Source organism: Apostichopus japonicus, chromosome 21 (assembly GCF_037975245.1).
Source record: "Apostichopus japonicus isolate 1M-3 chromosome 21, ASM3797524v1, whole genome shotgun sequence".
Classification (NCBI taxonomy): domain Eukaryota; kingdom Metazoa; phylum Echinodermata; class Holothuroidea; order Aspidochirotida; family Stichopodidae; genus Apostichopus; species Apostichopus japonicus.
Genome location: NC_092581.1, coordinates 21,155,299 through 21,169,802, shown reverse-complemented (window position 1 = coordinate 21,169,802; position 14,504 = coordinate 21,155,299). Strand labels below are relative to the sequence as shown.

The 14,504-nt window shown below is 37.9% G+C and overlaps 2 protein-coding genes across 2 annotated transcripts in view; one reads left to right on the top strand and one right to left on the bottom strand.

Annotated features, from left to right (window-relative positions):
* LOC139963226 (uncharacterized) overlaps nt 1–724 on the bottom strand; it is a 64,312-nt gene extending 63,588 nt beyond the window's left edge. The window contains exon 1 of the mRNA XM_071963809.1: nt 164–724. Within this exon, the coding sequence (XP_071819910.1) occupies nt 164–245 (82 nt within the window). The 5' untranslated portion in view covers nt 246–724. The remainder of the gene's footprint in view (nt 1–163) is intronic.
* Nucleotides 725–8,682: 7,958 nt separating this feature from the next.
* Nucleotides 8,683–14,444, top strand: LOC139963244 (uncharacterized). Its single transcript, XM_071963868.1, has 3 exons — nt 8,683–8,842; nt 11,509–12,444; nt 13,490–14,444. Exons 1-3 carry the CDS (start codon nt 8,790–8,792, stop codon nt 13,632–13,634), a joined length of 1,134 nt encoding a protein of 377 aa, XP_071819969.1. The 5' UTR covers nt 8,683–8,789; the 3' UTR covers nt 13,635–14,444.
* Nucleotides 14,445–14,504: the final 60 nt, after the last annotated feature.

Genomic DNA, 14,504 nt, shown 5'->3' with positions numbered 1-14,504 from the left:
TGAGGCGAGCTAGTTGAAATTCGCTTTTGGTTGATTTTCTTGTAATTTACGAGAAAAGATAAATTGCAATGCAAAGTTATACTCAAGTTTATAAAGCGTATATTTCCTTATTTCATAACCACCATAAAACAAAAGCTCTTATAGGTACAAGTGAAACACTTACCCTCGGGAATCAACTGGGGTCGCGATAGATCTATCGGCAGAAAAAAAATTGTTAATACCAATAACAGGTCAGGGAATTTCATTGCGACAAACGGATGTATAACAATATACGATCAGTATATGTGTAGTGTTATGCTATACAATGTAAACAATCCTTCCGCGTGACGAGTCCTTCGCAGCACAGCTCCACAATTGTTGTAAACAATTTTAAACTGAAGACCTCCAAATTACGTTGAGTCTGTCTCAGTCTCATGTACAAAAGGTTCCAGCAGGGACTATATCCATCAGTGCTTCCTTCAATTACTTCTCACTTGCGAGGGTCATGCCTGGATAAACAATTTAAAAATATAAGTTATCATGGAAAATTGCAGTTTTATTTATTCACAATGGGCAATTAAACGATCATAAGTTTTTGATATAGGACTTCCCGTGGATTATTGAATAAATATCAATAAGTAATAGACACAGCTTAATTGTACTTGAGAAAACTTTTGAGAAAGTTCCTGGTACAATCTACGTTTGACCTTTTTATTAATACGTGTGCACTCGAAAGTATCTAAGTATCCAAACTAGTGCTGAATACTTATCGTAAGTATTGTACATGTATTTATCGTTGTATAACCAAGTCTAGAATAAGATCTTACATATAAGCCATTTCTATTAACTTCATACTATAGGCTGAATTCTACTTGGGTAGGTTGTTGATCTCGATCCAAGTTCTCGAGTCATGGCTGATTGACATCCTAGTCATGCACTAACAATCTCGAACGAATCGTTAAAAGCGAGCTGTGTGAATTATTATAATTAAATATTTATGCGATGTATCGAATTTTAAACAAAAATGAAGAAAACAAGAGGAAACGAATGCTGTAGAGGAGTTATTAATGCACACTACATGAAGATAATGGTTAGCTAGTCATATTAATGTAATAACGTTATGAATCTTTGTCAATCGTTGTATGATGAGCCTGTTTCCCTCCTTAACTTATTATAATTACTCTACATGTAATGTAGAGGGAGATAAGATATTGTACCCTTCACGTCACATCAGAAATATGAGAAGTGCGTGTGTGTGTTCGTGCGAGTGTGTGTAAGCAAAATGTGTGTCGCGAACTCCTCCTAGATCCAAGCAAGTACAAACTTGGTGGGGTAGGTGCCTGGTCATGTAAACTGGTGCCTGCGTGATTTATGATCGCATAGGTTAAGTTCAGAGGTCAACGTTCAATGTAGGTCAAAGGTTAAATTGGTCTAAATTGTGCGAAAAGTGTGTCGCAAACTCCTCCTTGGTCCAATCACGTTCAAACTTGGCGGGTAGGCGCCTGTGTGATTGGTGACGTCATAGTGGCTTCGGTCAGCTTGCGGCTTTGATAAGTCAATGAGGCTTCTTCGCGAGTTCCTGCTTGCAGGAGGATCTGAAATACATACCTACATACCTTCAAGACTTAGGTCAAAGGTGAGGGCGTTGTGGTCAAGTGGTTAAGGCAGTGGACTTGTGATCTAAGGATTACAGGTTCGAGCCCTGGCCAGATCATTGCGTTGTGTCCTTGGGCAAGGCGCTTTATCTCCATTGCCTCTCTTCACCCAGGTGTATAAATGGGGACCTGCGAGGTGACTTGTAAATATAGTTGTTTGCGCCGGTTTGTGGCTGCATCCTATGGGAAGTCCTCCGGGGGACACGTGGTTGTGGTGCACTGTGGTGCCCCAGGAGAGATTGATTGAATTGTGCACACTTTGGTGTGTGGGTGTGACAAGTTACCAATGACCAGGGGTTAATAATAATCAGCGCACTGAGACTAAAGTGTGTACTTGCGCTTTATAAGAACTGTTGTTGCGCCTTGAGCACCCTGTAGGGTGGATATGTGCGCATTGTAAATCTCTGTTATTATTATTATTATTATTATTATTATAAGGTCTCCCAAACATTTTGTCATTACCTGCTTGTCATTATATTGGAAAAAGTCATTAAACCACAAGATTTATAGAGAATAATGGGAAAAACTTAAAATAGTACTCATATGTTTGTTAAGGGTCGAGGTCAAAGGTCAATATAGGTCAAGGTGAAATTGGCATAAACTGTGCAGAAAAGTGTCTCGCGAACTCCTTAACCGTAAGACGGATCAATTTCAAACTTGGTGGATAGGTCCCTGATCATGTAAACTTGTGGCTGCGTGATTGATGACGTCATAGGTCTAAGATCAAAGGTAAAAACTTAGTAATTAATATTATCCATTTTTGCTTGTCAACATGTAGTAAAAAGGCATCTACCTAAAAGATATGAAGAGAATGATGAGACGAATTTTAAGTAGGACAGATTTAGGTGTTTTAAAGTGAATTGAGGTCAAATGTTAATTTGACCTAAATTGCGCGAAGAAGTATGACGCGAACTTCTCCTACACCGTAAGTGCGTTCAAGTTCAAACTAACTGTCTGAACAAATCTCATCCTTTTTATTAAATAAGGAAGCCACGAGTAAAGTCATGAAGGAGATGAGATCTGGAACTCCATAGATTGCCCTTGTTTTATTTCTATGTATGGCCCGGTGTTAAGGTTATAACGCAAAACTACTGATATCTGTGTAAAGCATGTCGCACAGGCAAACTGATAATTAGACCATGCAAAGCAACTCAAACCTAGCTTCATATCTCGTATTAAGAACAAATTGTGAGTTTTTGAAAGTCAGAAATTTCACAATAACACACATTTTTGCAACGCGTATAGGATATTAATACAGCCCCGCTGAGAGGGCTGGGGGCGGTTGAACAAAATATCAGAGGGCCATATCTAAGACCAAGGTGAAATGGAGCTAATTTTGGTGTGTGTCCTTTATGATCATAGCTCATAGTTCTAACTAAGTTAAATATGAGAGGTCACCATGCAGGTAACTTTTCAAGAAATTGATGTTTAGCTGCCCTCCGATTTTGAAGCTGTGTCCATGAACAACCTATTAACCGCATTTTGCAACTTATTTCATTGGAAAGAGTATTATGTTTCAAAATCAACAAAGGCAACATTCCCTCTGAAATATATCAGCTAGTATTTTGGCGTACGCCCTCACCGCTCAACTCCCTGCATTCAAAAATTGATAGTGTAGTTACTAGTACATACCTTGCATGTAGACCAATTATTGTTCATAGAGCAATTATACCTTAGAATACACCACTTCACGTGTTAATTTTCAACCCCTAAAAGCGTGTAGGATTCAATCCTCACAGGCAGCACCTTCCTTCTTAAATCCTGGATCCCCCTATGTTCGTTCATATTGCGCCAGTGAGAGCATTCATGACGTATGTGCTCTTATTAAGAGAATACGGGTAATGGGTACTTAGAGACCCCCCACACACAGACCACCACCCCCCCCCTCACACACAGACCACCACCCCCCCCCCCCTCACACACAGACCACCACCCCCCTCACACACAGACCACCATCCCTTTCATTGTTCGCACCTTACTTCTATCCCTGCATATCGTTTACCAACTTATTTCTTGACTCAAAACGACCATAAACATTTTAACACTATTTCATAATCGGAAATTCCCCTAAAGTTGATCGAAATCATGTCTGGTGAAGTGCATTGTACCGTATTTTACATTTATATGGAATGTGTAAGAATCGTATATTTCAATAAGATTAAAATAATTTTGTACCAAATCTGCACAAACACTGCTGCTGAAGAATCACTGTCAGTGATAATTAACTTGACATTATATTAAAACCCCTGTTATATTTATTTTGAACAAGTATATGCAGTAACCCCATCCATACATAAAAATGACTGTGTGGAAAAGCCGCGGGCAATGTGAAAAAAAGTCGAAGACGAATTGCTTTAGTCCCAAATTTTGGACGTTTTTAAATTATTTGTTTGAAAATGAACATAGTAAGAATGTTAACTTCACTTCTATTTCACGTAATATAACCTCTATTCCTTGGTATTGCCGTTGAATGATACGTAAAATGAGAAGAAAGTTTTAGGCTTGCTGTGCGCCAATATACATGTGCACAATTCAATTCAACTCACCAACGTAGTCATAAGCCTAACGGTCGTAAACAAAACAGAGATATTTGATTGGCGCATGATCTGTTGGGCGAGGCTTGCAAATTTTGATTGCAGTTTGTAGAATCTGCGGTCTCGTTAATAAATCTGGCGAATATATTCAGCTCGACAGATAACTTAATAAAAAAAAAAATTGATGTGGATATTGCATAGTAGTACAGTAGTAGTAGTAAGTTGAGTCTCGTCTATTGGACATGCTCAGTGATTAACCTCCGCCACGTATCACGATCTTGCGCAAGGTTTATTGCTTCCTCGAAATTGTAAATGTTAACGTCCTTAAATTGCGACTTTATTTTTCCAAGCAAGGTAGTCACGGGCCTTCCTACTGGTTTAGCAGTATGTCTCAATGCTTCTCTTAAAGCAACCTTTGTTGGAGGGTCCTCCTGGAGTCTTGCTACATGACCGAAAACTCTCAATCTTCTATGTGCGACTATGGATGACCAAGGTGTTTGGTTGGTTTCATTGTAGAGCTCATCGTTTGATAACCAATTGTTATTGGTCCATCTAATGTTGAGAATATTATGAAGTAGCCTAGTCTCCTTTGAAAAGTGTCAATTTTGCGATCAAGATCCTTCGTTGTGCCCCACAGTTCGCAATTGTACAAAAAAATACTCTTTAATAAAGTATCAAAAATCCTAAGGTTAATGTTTCTCCTTATGTTTTTGCTTTTGAAAATACTTGTCAGTGTGTTGAAAGCACCGTTGGTTATACCAATTCTTCGGTTAATATCTTCTTCGGTCCCCAGCAAGCTTCCAACATATTTACACTTCTTCCAACTTTCATTTCCTTTTCTTGTGATTGAAAATTTCTCAGTTTTTGTGCAATTGATTTTCGGATTCCTTCCTGCCAGTTTCTCAGAAACTCGTTTTTCGATATATTGCAGTATATGCTGACCAGTTGATGCCCAAGAGATATCATCAGCGTATTGTTGGTCTACTGTGGAAAAAAAAATGGTGGTTGTGCTGTAATCATGATCAGCTAACTGAGATGGCAGGATAACTGCATCGATATCATTATCGTCTGATGCATAGAGTTGGCTAGATAAGTTATAAAATATACTGCGCTTGCACTATCTCCTTGTGGTGAACCAATGTTAGTGTTAAAAGGAAGTCCGAGTTTGCCCTCTATAGTTTGACGGTGTAGGAGACGTAGTATCGATTAGCAGTGATATCAGGTGAAGTTCGTCGTTGTCAAGAACCTGTTCTAGGTCATTATTAAGTAAGGATCCTCTTTGACTTGTGTCGAACGCCTTGCTCATATCTAGCATCAATAGATTTATAGTGTAACCTACGGCTGTTATAGCTTTTTCTGCTAGCACTTTAAAAGCGAAGACTAGTTCAGCTGTGCAACGTCCTGAAGTGTAGTAGGCAGTCTGGGTAATGGGGAGGATATGCTCATCAATTAACGGACGAATCCTCCTGGCCACACAAACCGCAAGAACTTTTCTTAGTGTTGATAATCAAATGACTGGTCTTGTGCGACCTTTAGTCTTTCCCGGTTTTTGGATAGGAGTTATAGGATTCCTTGTTTAATTTCAATTGGGAAATCTCCTGATTCGGCTATACTATTTAAGATATGCTATGTGTTTGTGTGTGCATGGGGTATATTTGAGATGTTCGGCCAGGGACGTAGCCAGAGGGGGGGGGGGACAAGGGGAGCGACTGTTCCCCCCTTTCAGTGTCGAAAAAAATGTTTAAAAACTGTCGTTTTTTTAGCATGGTATTTTGTCAGTGGATAGCTCTCGCCTTCTCTTATTATGATAACTTAAACATTTACTAGCTACAGTTGTATCAAAGACAATTACTGGCTATAGTTGTATCAAAGACATTTCTGGCCTATCTTTGTATCTACAAGTATCAGAAGTTGAAAAGTAAGAATACTCTGTTCATGTGCCTTGCTAATTTTAAATACATTATGTAGTATTGAATTACGTACTATTTTAACTCGTTTGTTTTTTTGGGGTCAGTAAAAGTGATATTGAATGAGGTGTCTCAAGTTAGCAAGAGGCCAGGGAACCAGAATGAACACTCGGGAAGGGCCATTTCCGGCCATCGGGGGGGGGGGGGGGGAGGTTGTAGAGTCTTGTACGCTCCGCGCCAACCGATGGTGCCGCTCCGCTCAGATAGTCGTGCCTACAACTTGAAAATCCATATTAATCGCAAAAAGTGCCCCCCCCCCTTTCTATTCCTGGTTACGTCGCTGTGTTCGGCTGTGACCTTGTCACAGTCTGGGGTTTGGTTTTGGAACTGGGATATTGCAGTTAAAGTCTTTTCGAAATGTTTGCTGATTTCTTTAAATTTTGCGTCAGTATCTCCTATGTGTTTATCGCCAATTTTAACTGTAATGGGGTCTCTCTTATTTTGTTGTACTACTTTTATTTCCTTAAAGAAACGGTGGGAGTCATCCTTACAATTTTCAATTTCGGAAATTTTGTCAAATCTTTTTGTTCATTGGCAGTTTTCACTAAAAAAATGTTGTTGTTTAATTATTTTGTTCCTTTTAGTTTTTAAATTTCTCTTTTGATCAATATCTTTACAGTTGTCAATTTGGAGTCTAAGGTCTGTTTGTTTCTTGGATAAGTTTGCTATTTTATTATTATTAAAACGTTACTTTTTTGTGGGTGGATTTAAGTTTTGGGCATTGTCTTAACAAATTGTTGACAGTTCATTCCAATAAGTAGCTGGTAATTGGGAAAAATTGGTTTTGTTTAATGTCTTATTTACGTTTTCATTAAAGTCAATTTTGTTTGATTTAAGATGGAAGGAATTACTACTTTCAACAGTTTTATTGCCTGGATAAATTTTTCTTCTTTTTGAGTTATTTAGGTTGAAACTACTTATAATGACTTTGTGATCAGTGTTAATATGAAGACTATTATAAGCTCGAGCATCGATATTAATAGATTTGAAGTTCAATGGGGCTATTATATAGTCAATTTGGCTTCTGATAGGGTTTCTGTGATTATTAGGTAAAAAATTACTCGTATAAGTGTTGATATGCTCAAGTTTGTGTTTGTAGAATGTATTACATAAGTATAGATCGTTACGCACAATTAGGTATGTTAAGAATTCACCATTAGTATTAGTATTGCCAGTGGTGTATTTTCCAATATGCTTAGGAAAGAAAGGATTTGATGAGCCAAATTTTGCATTGAATTCACCACATATAATTAGTTCTTTTTTATTGATTTTAAGATTTTGGTTAAATTGTTCGGTTTCTTCAGGATTCTTATAAGTTATTACTGATGTAGGGGCATAAGCATTGATAATATGTAGTGGGTGGACTTTGTTATTATAAGTTCTATCAATATATATATATATATATATATATATATATATATATATATATATATATATATATATATGGAGTTTTGCATAGAACGATGTAATTTACACTGAGCTTTAGTGAAGTAAACTGGAAAGGTCGAATTTTAAATTTGGCAAACAAGTACTAAGACTTTAAGCTGACTCAACTCGTACGCATCTAGTGTTGACATAATATGAATAAATACATGATTCGAAAACAAGTTAATTCTATATATTGACAATCATCTGGCATTAGACAAGACGGTTGGCTCTGTTTAAAGTATGGCTGTGCCATGATTGGTTCTTGTAACGTAGGAAATCAATCATATTACATATAGGTGAAGTTTGGCATTACAAAAACCAACCAAAGATTGTCTGATGTGTTAATGAACGTTATTTTTAAATTTTAACATTTCTCCAAATGTGTTAAGTGAACTCCCACATTAGTTGAAATTATTTTTCTCACACGTTGTTTCTTAATAAGTTATATATTGTACTTAATATGTAAGAGAATATGCACTCATCTTCCTTCAGCCTTTACGCAGTGAAACATACATGTGCTATACTGGAGTGTAGAAATGCGCGTCAGTAGCACTACTTATACACTTCTTCGTTTCTCGGCCTTTTGGCTAAGATCATGTGTAGCATTTTGTTCCTGTTCTAAGGGAATCGTGATACACACCTGACGATGATCACACAGTTAAAGTACGATACAACGGGAGGCTGGGGTCGTTCGGGTCAGGTTCGTTCTTGGATGACTTTTCTTAAAAAGTAGCACTACTTTTCTGAGTAAGACAAAATGATTTATAAAGTGTGCGTCTACACATTGTCTGTTTTACAGAGCTTTTCTTAAGTAGTTCTTGTAAATAACTGGTCCTGATTGAGTACGAAGAATTATAAATTGAGTATGAGTATGAGTATATTAGCATCCAAGTACAGGGCTCGAATTAACTAACGACACCAATAGAACTTTCAAGATACGCTGCTCTTACTTTAATTTAAGCTGTTATAATTACAATAAAGTTTCTGTGATTTCAGATCGGACAGTTATGAATTAACATTACATTGCTGTCATTTAAAACTGTCGCTTTTATCGATCATGAACAGAACGTCATAAATTTGTATTTCTACGTTTGCTGTCAACACTTCCCTTTTGGCGTTCCATACTGTTTTCGAAGTCCCTTTATCTGTTATATTAGGGGTGTTCTTGTTTTTTGGCTCTGCTCTTCGCTCAGTGTTGTTATTCCCTGCTAGAAAAGAACCCTGGGATGCCCAATCCCGATTATGAGTTTGTCCTGCATGGACGTAAAACACCTCTCAGGTAAATTTCCAAGCGTCTTTCCGCTCTCCATGTACCTTTTCTGTGATAATTTGTTGATTTATATTTTAAACATCCGGCAGTCACTCATAAGTGTTACTAAGGACGCACACATTTCTTGCGAGGCTGAAGCTAGTCTAGCAGCTTAGGCTGGCCTAGTTCTATTATTATATGTTATATATATAGTAAAGGCTTCATAATTGACGCACCCCCGTAATTGACGCACCTTCAATAATTACTAGCAACGATACAGCAGGCCACCTAAACTTTTTGCAGTCAAGCAAAATTACATATTTCATTAGTTTGAATCCATTTCAGCTATTTGCTGACCAAATTGTGGTATTTTTTAAGCTTTTAGCACCCTCCCCCTCAGTTTTGCACATTTTTGGACATTTGGAAATCTTGCTCCGTAAAAATAACCAAAATTACCTCAGTATTATACCACTACTCTCTCGGACCTGACCTGTCTGAGCTTAGAGGTTCAGAGCATAGCAAACAGCATCCAAAGTCAATTGATGTATACTTAGACCTACACTACAGTTACTGTAGCTTATAATCGAATGTGTCAATTTAGGGGTATGAAAGAACTTGACACGGCAGACATTTTGTGGTCAAATTCTGCTCAATTGTACGGTGCATATGCACAGAACCTTAAATATTTTGAGATCATAACATTGGGGAGGAACTACACATATGAAAAACACACACAGTTAAGTGATTTGGATTTTTCCTTGATAGACATCGTTGATCAAATCCTTAAGTGCATCAATTATGAGCCCACCATGCTACTGTACGGTAACTTCGCGTGTCTCCTAATTTCACGTAGCATGGACACTTCGAAGTTCGGACACCTAAGCCTTAAAACACCCAAAAACTATATCTTATGGTATAAATCACCTGAAAATATACTTGATATGATGGGTCATTTTGCAGAGAAAACAACTGTAGCTTCGTAGTTTTTCGTGAAATTGGCTCTTGCTGTAGGTTGTCATGGTGAAATTGTGTATTTCTTACGGGTGCCAGAACTTCGCAATACTGACTATACTAATTACTATGTAACAAATAGTAACAAGCAGTATAGTCAGTCAGTGGCGTAGGAAGGTACTTTTGAGTGGGGGGGCTGAAGACTGATGGCCGGCCTGGGGGAGGGGTCTAAGGGGAGGGGGTGTCCCCCTCCCCTTTGGATTTTTTTGCATTTCCAGGTGGCCTCAGATGCAATTTGGTGCAATATAGCACACTTCAACACCCACTCCATTTTGTAAACTTAATTTTGTATTTTCACCTGGCCTTAGGTGCAATTTGGTGCTCCAAATGAGATCTTTTTTCTCATTTGGAAATGAAAAAGGGGTTTTCTGACTTGCGAAGCGGGGGGGCGGAATGATACTTCCGCTCCTCCACATTTTTCACTGGGGGGGCTGGCGCCCCCCCAGCCCCCCCGGTTCCTACGCCCTTGTAGTCAGTATTGTGAAGTTCAGAACACTTCGAAGTTCGGACACCCTAAGAAATACACGATTTCACCATGACAACCTACAGGAAGAGCCAAATTTCACCAAAAAGTACGAAGCTACAGTTATTTCCTCTCCAAAATGACCCGTGTGCAAGAAAGTACTTAGATATTTGTCAATAAAATGACGGAGATCTATTAAGTCTGTTATAATTACTGAAAGAGCAACTGCCCCACCAATTTTATCACCAGCGCCACACTGTGGGTTGGGTGTCCGAACTTCGCAATACTCTAGCAAAAAAATACCAGTTCCACAATCACGAAGAATCTTCTTGGAGTACAGCGTGAAAACAGTTTGCAGGAAAGAAATTTGGCCGTGTATCGTACTATAACAAATTTCTCCTGCAAAATCAAGTATATTTACAGGTGATTTATACCAGAAGATTTAGTTTTAGGGTGTTTTAAGGCTTAGGTGTCCAAACTTCGAAGTGACCATGCAACCATTGTGAGAGAGTCTGTAGGTGCCGTGTTCGTAAGTCAAGTTGTAACCACTTTGAGTGAGAAGTTAGGGACATTTTGCCATGCTTCGAGTACTAGTTTGACTCAGCACCTTTACATTTACAACTTCAACTGTTATATTTCCTTCTAATCTAAAATACGAGTGAGTGCAACCTGGTCAAACATCAATGAAATCACATAGCTGAATGATACTTGATAGATCTAACCTATTGAGCAAACTCAGCAAGAATGTCATCACTGTTATCTTTTCAAAAAGTTAATGCCCTCACAATTTACCCAGGCTAAACCATTCATATATACACAGCTTCTATCAGTACATCTGCAGTTACAACACAGTATTCATATTTAGCACATATAGTATGCAAAGTGACTGTATGGTCTACCAATCAAAGCGCCCTTGCACATTCCTTTGAGTTGAGTCTAGGATACCACATCAACTAGGTCGCATGTTTGGTATGCATGTTATCTTTTTCAGTGTATCATGTCACCTTTAATGCACAGAAGATCACTTGCTACAGTACTAAAATTGGAAAAACATTCTCAGTAACAGTTAAACAACAATGTCATTAGATCACAAATTTGGCTACTGGATGTAGATTTAATTGCTGTTAAAACTTGTCAAGGCTTCCTCTTATATCAATTTATTTTACCATTGAAATGGTTCATCAATTTGCAAATGATTTCTTCTCCTTTTTCATTGTTGCAGGACAAAACCACAAGAGTTTCTCAGCAATTCATTAAAGACAAGCACAAGTAGAAATCTTTCTCACATTCAGTTGTCAAGTCGCAGAAGTAACAGCAGTGTACTTTCAGAGTCAACTAAATACAACAATGAATTCAATACTGAAAGTGGCATTCATTCAAATGATGACCACTCGTTGGAAAATACAGAGAATAGTGAATTGAGCCTCGACCTTGGAAGTTTAAACAGTAGTTACAATAAGAGCTTTAATAAGAGTGTTAGTTTCAATAACAAGCTAGGTGCATCCAAAGTAGAAGATGACGATGATGAAGCTAATCTTCAAGAGGAGTTTGCAGAAGAACTGCAGAGGTTGATAGATAGCGAAATTATAGATGCCGAAAAAGTAAGAGATGAATATGTTGCTGGTAAGGCATTGCCTCCGAATGAATCAGGTTGGTTTACCGAGCCTCTCCATCTCACCAAAAGCACAGAGTTCCCTGTGTTTGAGAGGTTAGGCATCAAAGAGCAACCTGTTTTTTCTGTGAGGAGACCTGCTGGTATGGCAGGGATCGAATTAGCGCAAAGGACTGTTGCATCAAATTGTTCTCTCTCAGAGCAGGTGCGGGACTATTTTCCTGTAACGTTAGGAGAAGTCCCCTCCATTATGAAGTCCATAACGCCTTCCTTACCTCCAGGCAGCAATTCTATAACTCAAAAGAGAACTTCACAGACACTTTCTGCATCTTCTAGTAAGAATGATACTCTTACGCTACAAGCAGCAAGTGACTATAATTATTTAAAGGCAACGCAACCTTTTCTCGACCAAGCAGTGGTTGCCACACCTTACCAGTATGAACTTGCAAAACTCAAAATGGAGAGATTGCGACTAGAAGAACAGAGACTTCTAAAAATGAAAAGAGAAAACGAACTTGAGAGGATAAGGGGTCCTCAACCCAAATGGTGTGTATTTTTCTTTTCTTTGAAAAGATGTTTTAAGAACATTAAGTCTTTTGTGAGTGGAGTTGTTATTATCACTGTCTTTTGTATTATGATCATTGTTATTTCATTGCCAAGTGGAGGTAGTAATTTTTATGTCTATAATCAGAGACCACCTGTGGAAAACTGGCAATTTGTTAGACATTTTGGGTTGTAATATCATGGTTAAAAATTGCTATGATAGAATATGCTCAATGAATACAATATTTATGGGCAGGATATCTAAAGACAGTATACTCAAAATACCAAACGATCATGGTAATAATTTATTGTTGCAAGCTCTGTAAACTTGTATAAAGCATGACAGCATAAACTAGAAGTTTAATTTCACAACTTAGGAGCTAAACTGTGACTCATTTCTCACCCTGTTAAAGCTAGAGTAACTTTAAGTTTACCCTCTAAAATTTGAGTTGTTGTATAAAGTTTACATCTATTTAATTGGATGAAATGTGATGTCTTCATTGTGATCCTGCTGTAGATAAATCGTGTGTCAAACGTTTCTACATCTGGCAGTCTCAAAAACTAAAGTGAGCTGTATTTATTTATGACATTAAGTTATTAAGTATGTTCTGAGTGTTTTTTGGGTTGGTAATGTATACATGTGCAATGAACCTTGATTATCTGGACCCATTCCGAGTTAGGAAACCGAGGATCCCTCCATTTATAATTACATAGTATCGCATGTGTTTCTTCCCTACAGTCCCATAGTGTAAACTCCAATAGCAGATGCTAGCTTTAAGTTTTAATGTTTATGTCAACTATATAAGCAGCTGTTGGACAAATTCAGATACTGTATTTCATACAATATTTATGTCTCAATATCTACAGAAGTTTCAATTGATTCCATCATATTATCAGAATAGACTTGATCAATTAGCTGCTTCTGAATGTAAAATGTCCAAATATCTCTGAAAATGTGGAGGGTTTCAGAGAGTCATATATACAAATTCAGAACCATCTGGGGATTCTGATGAGTTAAACTTTTCCCCCTTTTTATCTCTTTTCAAAGGTACGAGTTGAAGACGCCGAAATTTACATATGAGCACTCTAAGAACAACAAGCTACTTAGGAGTGAGAGAGACTGGCAAGATCTTCTGAACTATCGTAGTGAGCTACTCAGCTCCAACCATAAATTTGGTACTGCAACTTTGTGAAAATTTGAGGTTTATTCATCAGAGCTCAGAAAGATTCAAACTAATAGTAGCTATTCTGGAGCCCATGTAGAGTGGTGTCATGTGTTGTAGTGGACGCTGCCTACTGCATTTCTCCATCCATAGCAATTGTTTGTATGGTAAAATTGTTGACCTCCATTCTATCTTAGCAGGACTAAAGATGTCTGACGTTAAAACGATTTGTTGGTTAACACAACAGTTATTGATCTTCCAAGACTTAATAAAAACCGTTAAATTAACGAAGTCAGACTATTAATGACCTTCCTGCTTTTATGCCAGACACTCTTTAGCCTGGGTGTTTCTCTCTCTCGTTTGGCAGTAGTAGGGTTACACCATTTATGTCAGGTCATGGGTCAAATCATTTTTACAAATTTACTAGAAGATTCACTCGTCCACATCACAGAGTCAGAATAGGTGTTATTACATTTTAAGTCTTATTCTGTAGTCCAGTATAAACTTCATTAGTTTTATCCTATGGCTGCTAATGAAAACCTGGGTCTGCAGTCCTTGCATAGGTAGTGTGTAAAGACAGACCCACAATGTCAAATGAAGACACAAGTCTGGGGAACCAAGAGAGTAAACGACTGCACATTTTGACCCTCAATCACCATTAAGGAACACATGGGACATAGTACCTCAAACATCAGCAAGTGTTGTTATGATGAAATTTAAGGAATGTCAAAATTTGTGCAGCATATTACCAGAATAGCAGATATGTATGTAAGCTTTAACATTTCTTGATTTGTATGACAGTTTGAAGTCCTTTTGACTACCATTACACACACACACACACATACACGCACATACACACACACACAAGAAAAACAAAGTCAATTTGGTATTTGTCTGTTT